We start from the raw sequence: 15035 nt of genomic DNA on the forward strand, positions 1-15035 counted from the left end.
GTGGTATATGGCCAATACAGATATAGCACGGCTAAGGGCCAGGAATTCCGCAATGCGTTGTGCACACGAACAGTCCTTAGCCGTGGTATATTGGCCATATACCACACCTCCTCGGGCCTTATTACTTAAGTTGGACATACATGTGCATTGTTTTTTTTGATGCAATCAAAAAGTTGACTATGAGAAAGTTGACATAGTTGACTATGAAGAACTCTCATAGTGCGCAATAAGAAGAAGAAGAAGAAGAAGGAAGAGAAGAAGAAGGAAGAGAAGAAGAAGAAGAAGGAAGAGAAGGAGAAGGAAGAAGAAGAAGGAGAAGGAAGAGAAGAAGAAGAAGGAAGAGAAGAAGAAGAAGGAAGAGAAGAAGGAGAAGGAAGAGAAGAAGAAGAAGGAAGAGAAGAAGAAGGAAGAGAAGGAGAAGGAAGAGAAGAAGGAGAAGGAAGAGAAGAAGAAGAAGGAAGAGAAGAAGAAGAAGGAAGAGAAGAAGAAGGAAGAGAAGAAGAAGAAGGAAGAGAAGAAGAAGAAGGAAGAGAAGAAGGAAGAAGGAAGAGAAGGAGAAGGAAGAGAAGAAGAAGAAGGAAGAGAAGAAGAAGAAGGAAGAGAAGGAGAAGAAGGAAGAGAAGGAGAAGGAAGAGAAGAAGAAGAAGGAAGAGAAGAAGAAGAAGGAAGAGAAGGAGAAGAAGGAAGAGAAGAAGAAGGAAGAGAAGAAGAAGAAGGAAGAGAAGAAGAAGAAGGAAGAGAAGAAGAAGAAGGAAGAGAAGAAGGAGAAGGAAGAGAAGAAGAAGAAGGAAGAGAAGAAGAAGAAGGAAGAGAAGAAGAAGAAGGAAGAGAAGAAGGAGAAGGAAGAGAAGGAGAAGGAAGAGAAGAAGAAGAAGGAAGAGAAGAAGAAGGAAGAGAAGAAGAAGAAGGAAGAGAAGAAGAAGGAAGAGAAGAAGAAGAAGGAAGAGAAGAAGAAGAAGGAAGAGAAGAAGGAGAAGGAAGAGAAGAAGGAGAAGGAAGAGAAGGAGAAGGAAGAGAAGAAGAAGAAGGAAGAGAAGAAGAAGAAGGAAGAGAAGAAGGAGAAGGAAGAGAAGAAGGAGAAGGAAGAGAAGGAGAAGGAAGAGAAGAAGAAGAAGGAAGAGAAGAAGAAGGAAGAGAAGAAGAAGAAGGAAGAGAAGAAGAAGAAGGAAGAGAAGAAGGAGAAGGAAGAGAAGAAGGAGAAGAAGAAGAAGAAGAAGAAGAAGAAGAAGAAGAAGAAGGAAGAGAGGAAGAAGAAGAAGAAGAAGAAGAAGAAGAAGAAGAAGAAGAAGAAGAAGAAGGAGAAGGAAGAGAAGAAGGAAGAGAGGAAGAAGAAGGAAGAGAAGAAGGAAGAGAAGGAGAAGGAAGAGAAGTAGTTGTACTTTGAGACGTATCAATTATAATTCATTACATCCTGAATATGATCAATCAAACAAGGAAGTGCAGCTGTATTGACTCAGAGATGGCTCTGCACATATGAATGAAAAAACATCACTTGTCGTCATCAATAAGTCAATATATTTGTAGATAAGAAGCAGAGTATGTGAATTAACATTGTAAGTCATGAAATTGGGGAGGATGATGTTGACTTGACTAGTAGAGGGGACACAGCAACCAGCACTGTGCCCACTATGGGTCCTGGTCAAAAGTAGTGCACTATATAGGGAATAGAGTGCCCATGTGACACATCCTCTATCTATCAGCATCTATCATGCAGTGACACCAGGACTCCAGCAGAGGGCGATAGACTGCATGGTAATCAATCAGTAATGCTAGTATTAGGGACGAGCCCTGCTCTTCAGTGTGAAATTATAGACTATTCAGTATTTGCAACAAATTTCAATAAAATGTTAAGGGCCACAGATCCTTTCAAGCCCCTTTTCTTCTTCCAAGAGAAGTGTGATAGTCGTCCTGCTTTGTGCTAACAATGACAGACGGACTGGTTGGTTTGGTGCTTACTACTGACATCACTAACAGAGTCATGAGCAGTGGACGTGGAACTGGTATGGTGGACCACTGCCCAATGTGAAGAGACCCGTGTCTGGTTTGATATCCTAATAGAGCTCGTTTTGATTGTACATGATTGTCCCCCTTCACGTGAAGATATTCCTGACAGTATATGGCACTAATCTGACCGTTAAAAGATAGATGAAGTAATCGGATATTAGCATTAGGGAAGTGCACTGCACCTCCCAACCTCTAGAGGTCCCCGTCCTCCTCGTCCACTGTGTTGTCCAGGTCCAGGCCGTTGTGTAGGAACACTTCCTTCTCGATGTCCATTGGCTGTCCGCTGAGAGTGCAGTCTGGCTTGTATCTGTGCAGGTTACCGTCAGTATTGGCTAAAGCAGCTTCTACACTGTTACGGATCCCATAGCCAAAGTAGATGATGAAACCTGGGAGAAGGGTTCCAAAGGTGAAGCTGGTTGAGAGAACGCCAAGAGTGTGCAAAGCTGTCATCAAGGCAAAGGGTGGCTACTTTGAGGAATCTCAAATATATTTTTATTTGTTAAATGCTTTTTTGGTTACTACATGATTCCATATGTGTTATTTCATAGTGTTGATGTCTTCACTATTATTCTACAATGTAGAAAATAGTAAAAAATAAAGAAAAACCCTGGAATGAGTAGCTGTGTCCAAACTATTGTATCTATAGGTCATATTTAATCTATAGTACAGATACATGTAGTGTATCTATAGGTCATATTTAATATATAGTATTGTATATAGTGTTTATATATAGTACAGATAAATGTAGTGTATATATATATAGTACAGATAAATGTAGTGTATATATATACATATATATAGTACAGATCTTTGTAGTGTATATATATAGTACAGATAAATGTAGTGTATATACAGTGCCTTGCGAAAGTATTCGGCCCCCTTGAACTTTGCGACCTTTTGCCACATTTCAGGCTTCAAACATAAAGATATAAAACTGTATTTTTTTGTGAAGAATCAACAACAAGTGGGACACAATCATGAAGTGGAACGACATTTATTGGATATTTCAAACTTTTTTAACAAATCAAAAACTGAAAAATTGGGCGTGCAAAATTATTCAGCCCCCTTAAGTTAATCCTTTGTAGCGCCACCTTTTGCTGCGATTACAGCTGTAAGTCGCTTGGGGTATGTCTCTATCAGTTTTGCACATCGAGAGACTGAAATTTTTCCCCATTCCTCCTTGCAAAACAGCTTGAGCTCAGTGAGGTTGGATGGAGAGCATTTGTGAACAGCAGTTTTCAGTTCTTTCCACAGATTCTCGATTGGATTCACGTCTGGACTTTGACTTGGCCATTCTAACACCTGGATATGTTTATTTTTGAACCATTCCATTGTAGATTTTGCTTTATGTTTTGGATCATTGTCTTGTTGGAAGACAAATCTCCGTCCCAGTCTCAGGTCTTTTGCAGACTCCATCAGGTTTTCTTCCAGAATGGTCCTGTATTTGGCTCCATCCATCTTCCCATCAATTTTAACCATCTTCCCTGTCCCTGCCGAAGAAAAGAAGGCCCAAACCATGATGCTGCCACCACCATGTTTGACAGTGGGGATGGTGTGTTCAGGGTGATGAGCTGTGTTGCTTTTACACCAAACATAATGTTTTGCATTGTTGCCAAAAAGTTCAATTTTGGTTTCATCTGACCAGAGCACCTTCTTCCACATGTTTGGTGTGTCTCCCAGGTGGCTTGTGGCAAACTTTAAACGACACTTTTTATGGATATCTTTAAGAAATGGCTTTCTTCTTGCCACTCTTCCATAAAGGCCAGATTTGTGCAATATACGACTGATTGTTGTCCTATGGACAGAGTCTCCCACCTCAGCTGTAGATCTCTGCAGTTCATCCAGAGTGATCATGGGCCTCTTGGTTGCATCTCTGATCAGTCTTCTCCTTGTATGAGCTGAAAGTTTAGAGGGACGGCCAGGTCTTGGTAGATTTGCAGTGGTCTGATACTCCTTCTATTTCAATATTATCGCTTGCACAGTGCTCCTTGGGATGTTTAAAGCTTGGGAAATCTTTTTGTATCCAAATCCGGCTTTAAACTTCTTCACTACAGTATCTCGGACCTGCCTGGTGTGTTCCTTGTTCTTCATGATGCTCTCTGCGCTTTTAACGGACCTCTGAGACTATCACAGTGCAGGTGCATTTATACGGAGACTTGATTACACACAGGTGGATTGTATTTATCATCATTAGTCATTTAGGTCAACATTGGATCATTCAGAGATCCTCACTGAACTTCTGGAGAGAGTTTGCTGCACTGAAAGTAAAGGGGCTGAATAATTTTGCACGCCCAATTTTTCAGTTTTTGATTTGTTAAAAAAGTTTGAAATATCCAATAAATGTCGTTCCACTTCATGATTGTGTCCCACTTGTTATTGATTCTTCACAAAAAATACAGTTTTATATCTTTATGTTTGAAGCCTGAAATGTGGCAAAAGGTCGCAAAGTTCAAGGGGGCCGAATACTTTCGCAAGGCACTGTATATAGTACAGATAAATGTAGTGTATATATATATATATATATATATATATAGTACAGATAAATGTAGTGTATATATGTACAGATAAATGTAGTGTATATATATACACATATATATAGTACAGATAAATGTAGTATATATATATATATATATATATATAGTACAGATAAATGTAGAATATATATATATACATATATATATAGTACAGATAAATGTAGTGTATATATATACATATATAGTACAGATAAATGTAGTGTATATATATACATATATATATATACAGATAAATGTATTATATATATATAGTACAGATAAATGTAGTATATATATAGTACAGATAAATGTAGTGTATATATATATATACATATATATATATATATAGTACAGATAAATGTAGTGTGTATATATATACATATATATATATACAGATAAATGTATATATATATATATATATATATATATATATATATTAGTACAGATACATGTAGTATATATATAGTACAGATAAATGTAGTGTACCTATGATCATCCAGAAAGAGAAGCGTATCCAGGTTCCTCGGCCCAGCTGACACATCAGGAAGATGTTGATAAACATACTGGCCACTGGGAGGAAGGGAAGCAGGGGCACCTGGGAGGAGAGGAGAGGTGGCGTGAGGAGAGGAGAAGGGAGGAGAGGAGGCATGAGGAGAGGAGGAGAGGAGGCGTGAGGAAAGGAGGAGGTGTGAGGAGGGGAGGAGGAGGTGAGGAGAGGAGGAGAGGGGAGGATGCATGAGGAGAGGAGGGGAGGAGGCGTGAAGAGAGGAGGTATGAGGAGAGGGGAGGAGGCGTGAGAAGAGGAGGAGAAGCGAGGAGGAGTGAGGAGAGGAGGAGAGGTGAGGAGGCATGAGGAGAGGAGGCGTGAGGAGAGGAGGAGAAGAGAGAAGAGGAGAGGGGAGAAGGAGAAGATTTCTAAACATACTGGCCCCTGGGAGGAAATGTCCCTGACTGTGGGGTACAGCTGAGTGAACATACCTTGAAAGAGAGATTGGTCTTGCTCTCAGGCTGTCTCCAGACCAGTAGAGTGACTGCCAGACAGGCTGTAAATATGAGGCTCAGTAGAGAGACAGACCAGGAAGCAAAGCCTCCCTGCACTGCTACCACACAGAAGATACACACCAGCACTCCTGCAGGGAGAGACAGAGACAGTAAGGACGAGACGGAGGTGACCAGAGCTAACACTCCTGCAGGGACAAAACTGAATAGGTGTGTGTGTGTGTGTGTGTGTGTCTTACCTAATGTACTGGTACAGATGTTGACTACGAAGCCAGACAGGTTGTTGGGTTCTGTGTTGTGAGGGAACAACAGGTTTTTGGCACAGAACACCTCCTCTGCTCCCGGCAGGATCCCCACACTGCCCTCGTTAATGGACTCTAAGGTGTCTGGCTCGTCCAGCGTACAGGCCATCCGATAGGCCATACTGGATTGCTCTGGCTGGTACCTGAAGGACAGAAAGAAAAGCCACATTAAAGAGGCAAAACAGTAAGCTGCCACCTATTGAAAAAATGCAACCACTCTGAAGTTCAGACAGAGCTATGGATCCAAGAACTGATCATCCATGTAGGGTACTAACCTGAGTACTAGAACACAGGCTGCCACTAAGGTGTAGGCTAGCAGGGTGTAGTATGTAGGGTACTAACCTGAGTACTAGAACACAGGCTGCCACTAAGGTGTAGGCTAGCAGGGTGCAGGGTGTAGTATGTAGGGTACTAACCTGAGTACTAGAACACAGGCTGCCACCAAGGTGTAGGCTAGCAGGGTGTAGGGGTACTAACCTGAGTACTAGAACACAGGCTGCCACTAAGGTGTAGGCTAGCAGGGTGTAGCATGTAGGGTACTAACCTGAGTACTAGAACACAGGCTGCCACCAAGGTGTAGGCTAGCAGGGTGTAGCATGGTACTAACCTGAGTACTAGAACACAGGCTGCCACCAAGGTGTAGGCTAGCAGGGTGTAGCATGTAGGGTACTAACCTGAGTACTAGAACACAGGCTGCCACCAAGGTGTAGGCTAGCAGGGTACTAACCTGAGTACGAGAACACAGGCTGCCACCAAGGTGTAGGCTAGCAGGGTGCCGATAGACATCAGATCAACCAGGTCTTTCAGGTCAAACAGGAAGGCCATCACCGCTGTAGGAAGGAGTCAAAGACCATTAAGAAATATGACAGGATCTATCCCAGAATAACCCCGTTTAAAATACAAGCCAATGCACACATTCATGGGCGGAGTTCCTGGACACAGATATTCCTGGACTAATAAGCAAGCTCAAAGGAGAATCTCCATCGAAAATAAGTTGTTTTTCAGGACTAGGTTTAAATCTGCGTCTGGGAAACCACCAAAACAAATGACATGATTGTATTTGTTTCTGGCATCTGCACTGTACAGTAAGAATGAACATGATGATGACTCTACAACTGCCCGTTATGATTTCATTTCCTGTTTCCTGTTACACACAATATATTCACGTCACGGTACAGTATCACAGCAACCAGTAGGCCAGTACAGTATCACAGCAACCAGTAGGCCAGTACAGTATCACAGCAACCAGTAGGCCAGTACAGTATCACAGCAACCAGTAGGCCAGTACAGTATCACAGCAAGGTAGGCCAGTACAGTATCACAGCAACCAGTAGGCCAGTACAGTATCACAGCAACCAGTAGGCCAGTACAGTATCACAGCAACCAGTAGGCCAGTACAGTATCACAGCAACCAGTAGGCCAGTACAGTATCACAGCAACAGTAGGCCAGTACAGTATCACAGCAACCAGTAGGCCAGTACAGTATCACAGCAACCAGTAGGCCAGTACAGTATCACAGCAACCAGTAGGCCATTAAGAAATATGACAGGATCTATCAACCAGTAGGCCAGTACAGTATCACAGCAACCAGTAGGCCAGTACAGTATCACAGCAACCAGTAGGCCAGTATCAGCAACCAGTATCACAGCAACCAGTAGGCCAGTACAGTATCACAGCAACCAGTAGGCCAGTACAGTATCACAGCAACCAGTAGGCCAGTACAGTATTTCAGCAACCAGTAGGCCAGTACAGTATCACAGCAACCAGTAGGCCAGTACAGTATCACAGCAACCAGTAGGCCAGTACAGTATCACAGCAACCAGTAGGCCAGTACAGTATCACAGCAACCAGTAGGCCAGTACAGTATCACAGCAACCAGTAGGCCAGTTCAGTATCACAGCAACCAGTAGGCCAGTACAGTATCACAGCAACCAGTAGGCCAGTACAGTATCACAGCAGCAACCAGTAGGCCAGTACAGTATCACAGCAACCAGTAGGCCAGTACAGTATCACAGCAACCAGTAGGCCAGTACAGTATCACAGCAACCAGTAGGCCAGTACAGTATCACAGCAACCAGTAGGCCAGTACAGTATCACAGCAACCAGTAGGCCAGTACAGTATCACAGCAACCAGTAGGCCAGTACAGTATCACAGCAACCAGTAGGCCAGTACAGTATCACAGCAACCAGTAGGCCAGTACAGTATCACAGCAACCAGTAGGCCAGTACAGTATCACAGCAACCAGTAGGCCAGTACAGTATCACAGCAACCAGTAGGCCAGTACAGTATCACAGCAACCAGTAGGCCAGTACAGTATCACAGCAACCAGTAGGCCAGTACAGTATCACAGCAACCAGTAGGCCAGTACAGTATCACAGCAACCAGTAGGCCAGTACAGTATCACAGCAACCAGTAGGCCAGCAACCAGTAGGCCAGTACAGTATCACAGCAACCAGTAGGCCAGTACAGTATCACAGCAACCAGTAGGCCAGTACAGTATCACAGCAACCAGTAGGCCAGTACAGTATCACAGCAACCAGTAGGCCAGTACAGTATCACAGCAACCAGTAGGCCAGTACAGTATCACAGCAACCAGTAGGCCAGTACAGTATCACAGCAACCAGTAGGCCAGTACAGTATCACAGCAACCAGTAGGCCAGTACAGTATCACAGCAACCAGTAGGCCAGTACAGTATCACAGCAACCAGTAGGCCAGTACAGTATCACAGCAACCAGTAGGCCAGTACAGTATCACAGCAACCAGTAGGCCAGTACAGTATCACAGCAACCAGTAGGCCAGTACAGTATCACAGCAACCAGTAGGCCAGTACAGTATCACAGCAACCAGTAGGCCAGTACAGTATCACAGCAACCAGTAGGCCAGTACAGTATCACAGCAACCAGTAGGCCAGTACAGTATCACAGCAACCAGTAGGCCAGTACAGTATCACAGCAACCAGTAGGCCAGTACAGTATCACAGCAACCAGTAGGCCAGTACAGTATCACAGCAACCAGTAGGCCAGTACAGTATCACAGCAACCAGTAGGCCAGTACAGTATCACAGCAACCAGTAGGCCAGTACAGTATCACAGCAACCAGTAGGCCAGTACAGTATCACAGCAAGCAACCAGTAGGCCAGTACAGTATCACAGCAACCAGTAGGCCAGTACAGTATCACAGCAACCAGTAGGCCAGTACAGTATCACAGCAACCAGTAGGCCAGTACAGTATCACAGCAACCAGTAGGCCAGTACAGTATCACAGCAACCAGTAGGCCAGTACAGTATCACAGCAACCAGTAGGCCAGTACAGTATCACAGCAACCAGTAGGCCAGTACAGTATCACAGCAACCAGTAGGCCAGTACAGTATCACAGCAACCAGTAGGCCAGTACAGTATCACAGCAACCAGTAGGCCAGTACAGTATCACAGCAACCAGTAGGCCAGTACAGTATCACAGCAACCAGTAGGCCAGTACAGTATCACAGCAACCAGTAGGCCAGTACAGTAGTCACCTTGAATTCACATACAGAAAATGAAGACAAACGGCAGCAGTTTTCAAACTTTTGAAGAGTCGAGACTAATGGACTGTCTGTTTCCTCAGGTCCCTTCAACCTAAGGTCTCTGTCTGCTACCCCCCTCTCTCCTCCTCAGGTTCCTTCAACCTAAGGTCTCTGTCTGCTACATCTCTCTCCTCCTCAGGTCCCTTCAACCTAGGTCTCTGTCTGCCATCTCTCTCCTCCTCAGGTTCCTTCAACCTAAGGTCTCTGTCTGCTACATCTCTCTCCTCCTCAGGTCCCTTCAACCTAAGGTCTCTGTCTGCTACATCTCTCCCCTCCTCAGGTCCCTTCAACCTAAGGTCTCTGTCTGCTACATCTCTCTCAGGTCCCTTCAACCTAAGGTCTCTGTCTGCTACATCTCTCTCCTCCTCAGGTTCCTTCAACCTAAGGTCTCTGTCTGCTACATCTCTCTCCTCCTCAGGTCCCTTCAACCTAAGGTCTCTGTCTGCTACCCCCTCTCACAGGTCCCTTCAACCTAAGGTCTCTGTCTGCTACCCCCTCTCTCCTCCTCAGGTCCCTTCAACCTAAGGTCTCTGTCTGCTACATCTCTCTCCTCCTCAGGTTCCTTCAACCTAAGGTCTCTGTCTGCTACATCTCTCTCCTCCTAAGGTCTCTGTCTGCTACATCTCTCTCCCCTCCTCAGGTCCCTTCAACCTAAGGTCTCTGTCTGCTACATCTCTCTCCCCTCCTCAGGTCCCTTCAACCTAAGGTCTCTGTCTGCTACATCTCTCTCCTCCTCAGGTCCCTTCAACCTAAGGTCTCTGTCTGCTACATCTCTCTCCTCCTCAGGTCCCTTCAACCTAATGTCTCTGTCTGCTACATCTCTCTCCTCCTCAGGTCCCTTCAACCTAAGGTCTCTGTCTGCTACATCTCTCCCCTCCTCAGGTTCCTTCAACCTAAGGTCTCTGTCTGCTACCCCCTCTCTCCTCCTCAGGTCCCTTCAACCTAAGGTCTCTGTCTGCTACATCTCTCTCCTCCTCAGGTCCCTTCAACCTAAGGTCTCTGTCTGCTACATCTCTCTCCTCCTCAGGTCCCTTCAACCTAAGGTCTCTGTCTGCTACATCTCTCTCCTCCTCAGGTTCCTTCAACCTAAGGTCTCTGTCTGCTACCCCCTCTCTCCTCCTCAGGTTCCTTCAACCTAAGGTCTCTGTCTGCTACATCCTCTCTCCTCCTCAGGTCCCTTCAACCTAAGGTCTCTGTCTGCTACCCCCTCTCTCCTCCTCAGGTCCCTTCAACCTAAGGTCTCTGTCTGCTACCCCCCTCTCTCTCTCCTCAGGTTCCTTCAACCTAAGGTCTCTGTCTGCTACCCCCTCTCTCCTCCTCAGGTCCCTTCAACCTAAGGTCTCTGTCTGCTACCCCCTCTCTCCTCCTCAGGTTCCTTCAACCTAAGGTCTCTGTCTGCTACCCCCTCTCTCCTCCTCAGGTTCCTTCAACCTAAGGTCTCTGTCTGCTACATCTCTCCTCCTCAGGTCCCTTCAACCTAAGGTCTCTGTCTGCTACATCTCTCTCCTCCTCAGGTTCCTTCAACCTAAGGTCTCTGTCTGCTACATCTCTCTCCTCCTCAGGTCCCTTCAACCTAAGGTCTCTGTCTGCTACATCTCTCTCCTCCTCAGGTCCCTTCAACCTAAGGTCTCTGTCTGCTACATCTCTCTCCTCCTCAGGTCCCTTCAACCTAAGGTCTCTGTCTGCTACATCTCTCCCCTCCTCAGGTCCCTTCAACCTAAGGTCTCTGTCTGCTACATCTCTCTCTCCTCCTCAGGTCCCTTCAACCTAAGGTCTCTGTCTGCTACATCTCTCTCCTCCTCAGGTCCCTTCAACCTAAGGTCTCTGTCTGCTACATCTCTCTCCTCCTCAGGTCCCTTCAACCTAAGGTCTCTGTCTGATACAGATCAGCTCTGAGCTTAACCCTTGACCTCTAACACAGTCTTACCGGACATGAAACCTGACGCAATGGTGGAGTTGATTGGCGACTTCCTCTCACTGACCTTGGCCAGAAAGGAGAAGAGGAGACCATCGCGGGCCATGGCAAAGATTATACGAGGTAGAGGAAACATGGAGCCTAGAAGGCTATAGGAGGGGAGGGGGAGGAGTAGAGGAGGGAGGAGTAGAGGAGAGGAGAGGGAGGAGGTGGAGGAAGAGGCCAGGAGTAGAGGAGAGGGAGGAGTAGAGGAGAGGGAGGAGGAAGAGGAGAGGCCAGGGGTGGAGGAGGAGGAGGTGGAGGAGGAAGAGGAGAGGCCAGGGGTGGAGGAGGAAGAGGAGAGGCCAGGGGAGGAGTAGGAAGAGGCCAGGAGTAGAGGAGAGGGAGGAGGAAGAGGAGAGGCCAGGGGTGGAGGAGGACGAGGTGGAGGAAGAGGCCGGGGTGGAGGAGGAGGTGGAGGTGGAGGAAGAGGCCGGGGGTGGAGAAGGAGGTGGAGGAAGAGGAGAGGCCAGGGGTGGAGGAGGAGGAAGAGGCCAGAGGTGGAGGAGGATGAGGAGGAAGAGGAGAGGCCATGGGGTGGAAGAGGAGGAGGAAGAGGAGAGGCCATGGGGTGGAAGAGGAGGAGGAAGAGGAGAGGCCAGGGGTGGAGGAGGTGGAGGAAGAGGAGAGGCCAGGGGTGGAGGAGGAGGAGGAAGAGGAGAGGCCAGGGGTGGAGGAGGTGGAGGAAGAGGAGAGGCCAGGGGTGGAGGAGGTGGAGGAAGAGGAGAGGCCAGGGGTGGAGGAGGTGGAGGAAGAGGAGAGGCCAGGGGTGGAGGAGGTGGAGGAAGAGGAGAGGCCAGGGGTGGAAGAGGAGGAGGAAGAGGAGAGGCCAGGGGTGGAGGAGATGGAGGAAGAGGAGAGGCCAGGGGTGGAGGAGGTGGAGGAAGAGGAGAGGCCAGGGGTGGAGGTGGAGAGGTGGAGGAAGAGGAGAGGCCAGGGGTGGAGGAGGTGGAGGAAGAGGAGAGGCCAGGGGTGGAGGAGGAGGAGGAAGGGGGCAAAGATTTATAACCCAAAAACACTCCAAGTCTCTCCATGAAGTCCAGACACATGGTTTCAACTGCTGCAGTTCCCAGTGCACCTCCCAGACACACAGAACCTCAGAGCCTTAGGATCTGTCTGCCCGTAATAAACATGTAGAGCAGATAAGATGAATGTCTCTCCCATAGATATAGAATCCCCTCAAATTTAAATTCTTCCCCTTTAATTAGGGACTGGTTTAGACCTGGGACACCAGCAGTCTTCCCCTTTAATTAGGGACTGGTTTAGACCTGGGACACCAGCATTTTTCCCCTTTAATTAGGGACTGGTTTAGACCTGGGACACCAGCATTCTTCCCCTTTAATTAGGGACTGGTTTAGACCTGGGACACCAGCAGTCTTCCCCTTTAATTAGGGACTGGTTTAGACCTGGGACACCAGCAGTCTTCCCCTTTAATTAGGGACTGGTTTAGACCTGGGACACCAGCAGTCTTCCCCTTTAATTAGGGACTGGTTTAGACACGGGACACCAGCATTCTTCCCCTTTAATTAGGGACTGGTTTAGACACGGGACACCAGCATTCGTCCCCTTTAATTAGGGACTGGTTTAGACACGGGACACCAGCATTCGTCCCCTTTAATTAGGGACTGGTTTAGACACGGGACACCAGCATTCGTTCCCTTTAATTAGGGACTGGTTTAGACCTGGGACACCAGCAGTCTTCCCCTTTAATTAGGGACTGGTTTAGACCTGGGACACCAGCATTTTCCCCTTTAATTAGGGACTGGTTTAGACCTGGGACACCAGCATTCTTCCCCTTTAAATAGGACTGGTTTAGACACGGGACACCAGCAGTCTTCCCCTTTAATTAGGGACTGGTTTAGACACGGGACACCAGCATTCTTCCCCTTTAATTAGGGACTGGTTTAGACCTGGGACACCAGCAGTCTTCCCCTTTAATTAGGGACTGGTTTAGACCTGGGACACCAGCAGTCTTCCCCTTTAATTAGGGACTGGTTTAGACCTGGGACACCAGCAGTCTTCCCCTTTAATTAGGGACTGGTTTAGACACGGGACACCAGCATTCGTCCCCTTTAATTCTGGTTTAGACACCACCAGCATTTAATTAGGGACTGGTTTAGACACGGGACACCAGCATTCTCCCCTTTAATTAGGGACTGGTTTAGACACGGGACACCAGCATTCGCAATTTAATTAGGGACTGGTTTAGACCTGGGACACCAGCAGTCTTCCCCTTTAATTAGGGACTGGTTTAGACACGGGACACCAGCATTCGTCCCCTTTAATTAGGGACTGGTTTAGACACGGGACACCAGCATTAATAATTTAATTAGGGACTGGTTTAGACACGGGGTACCAGCATTAGTACTCCGTCCCCTTTAATTAGGGACTGGTTTAGACACGGGACACCAGCATTCGTTCCCTTTAATTAGGGACTGGTTTAGACCTGGGACACCAGCAGTCTTCCCCAATTAGGGACTGGTTTAGACACGGGACACCAGCATTCGGGTCCCTTTAATTAGGGACTGGTTTAGACCTGGGACACCAGCAGTCTTCCCCTTTAATTGGGGACTGGTTTAGACCTGGGACACCAGCATTCTTCCCCTTTAATTAAGGACTGGTTTAGACCTGGGACACCAGCAGTCTTCCCCTTTAATTAGGGACCGGTTTAGACACGGGACACCAGCATTCTTCCCCTTTAATTAGGGACTTGTTTAGACACGGGACACCAGATGGGTGCAATAAATGATCAGGTAGAACAGAAAATCAGTAGTACTCCGTACCCCCAGGGTAATAATATCAGTAGTACTCCGTACCCCCAGGGTAATAATATCAGTAGTACTCCGTACCCCCAGGGTAATAATATCAGTAGTACTCTGTACCCCTAGGCCCAGGGTAATAATATCAGTAGTACTCCGTACCCCCAGGGTAATAATATCAGTAGTACTCCGTACCCCTAGGCCCAGGGTAATAATATCAGTAGTACTCCGTACCCCTAGGCCCAGGGTAATAATATCAGTAGTACTCCGTACCCCCAGGGTAATAATATCAGTAGTACTCCGTACCCCCAGGGTAATAATATCAGTAGTACTCCGTACCCCCAGGGTAATAATATCAGTAGTACTCCGTACCCCCAGGGTAATAATAACAGTAGTACTCCGTACCCCCAGGGTAATAATAACAGTAGTACTCCGTACCCCCAGGGTAATAATATAGGTAGTACTCCGTACCCCTAGGCCCAGGGTAATAATATCAGTAGTACTCCGTACCCCTAGGCCCAGGGTAATAATATCAGTAGTACTCCGTACCCCCAGGGTAATAATACCAGTAGTACTCCGTACCCCCAGGGTAATAATATCAGTAGTACTCCATACCCCTAGGCCCAGGGTAATAATATCAGTAGTACTCCGTACCCCCAGGGTAATAATACCAGTAGTACTCCGTACCCCCAGGGTAATAATATCAGTAGTACTCCGTACCCCCAGGGTAATAATATCAGTAGTACTCCGTACCCCTAGGCCCAGGGTAATAATATCAGTAGTACTCCGTACCCCTAGGCCCAGGGTAATAATATCAGTAGTACTCCGTACCCCCCAGGGTAATAATACCAGTAGTACTCCGTACCCCAGGGTAATAATATAAGTAGTACTCCATACCCCTAGGCCCAGGGTAATAAGTTTGGTAGTACTCCAGGTGCC

The 15035-nt window shown here is 46.8% G+C and overlaps 1 protein-coding gene across 3 annotated transcripts in view; it reads right to left on the minus strand.

Annotated features, from left to right (window-relative positions):
* Positions 1 to 1289: 1289 nt before the first annotated feature.
* The window catches only part of LOC112247936 (high affinity cationic amino acid transporter 1), a 48661-nt gene continuing 34915 nt past the window's right edge, over positions 1290 to 15035 (minus strand). For 2 of the 3 annotated variants that reach the window (XM_042296504.1, XM_042296505.1), the window contains exons 8-12: positions 6546 to 6648; positions 5756 to 5961; positions 5496 to 5647; positions 5004 to 5112; positions 1290 to 2390 (exon numbers count right to left, since the gene is read on the minus strand). In XM_042296504.1, the coding sequence (XP_042152438.1) occupies positions 2197 to 2390; positions 5004 to 5112; positions 5496 to 5647; positions 5756 to 5961; positions 6546 to 6648 (764 nt within the window). In that variant the 3' untranslated portion in view covers positions 1290 to 2196. Of the gene's footprint in view, positions 2391 to 5003; positions 5113 to 5495; positions 5648 to 5755; positions 5962 to 6545; positions 6649 to 11310; positions 11448 to 15035 lie in introns of all 3 variants that reach the window. The other variant, XM_042296506.1, reaches the window with a different exon arrangement.

Source organism: Oncorhynchus tshawytscha, linkage group LG13 (genome assembly GCF_018296145.1).
Source record: "Oncorhynchus tshawytscha isolate Ot180627B linkage group LG13, Otsh_v2.0, whole genome shotgun sequence".
In the NCBI taxonomy this organism is placed as follows: Eukaryota; Metazoa; Chordata; class Actinopteri; order Salmoniformes; family Salmonidae; genus Oncorhynchus; species Oncorhynchus tshawytscha.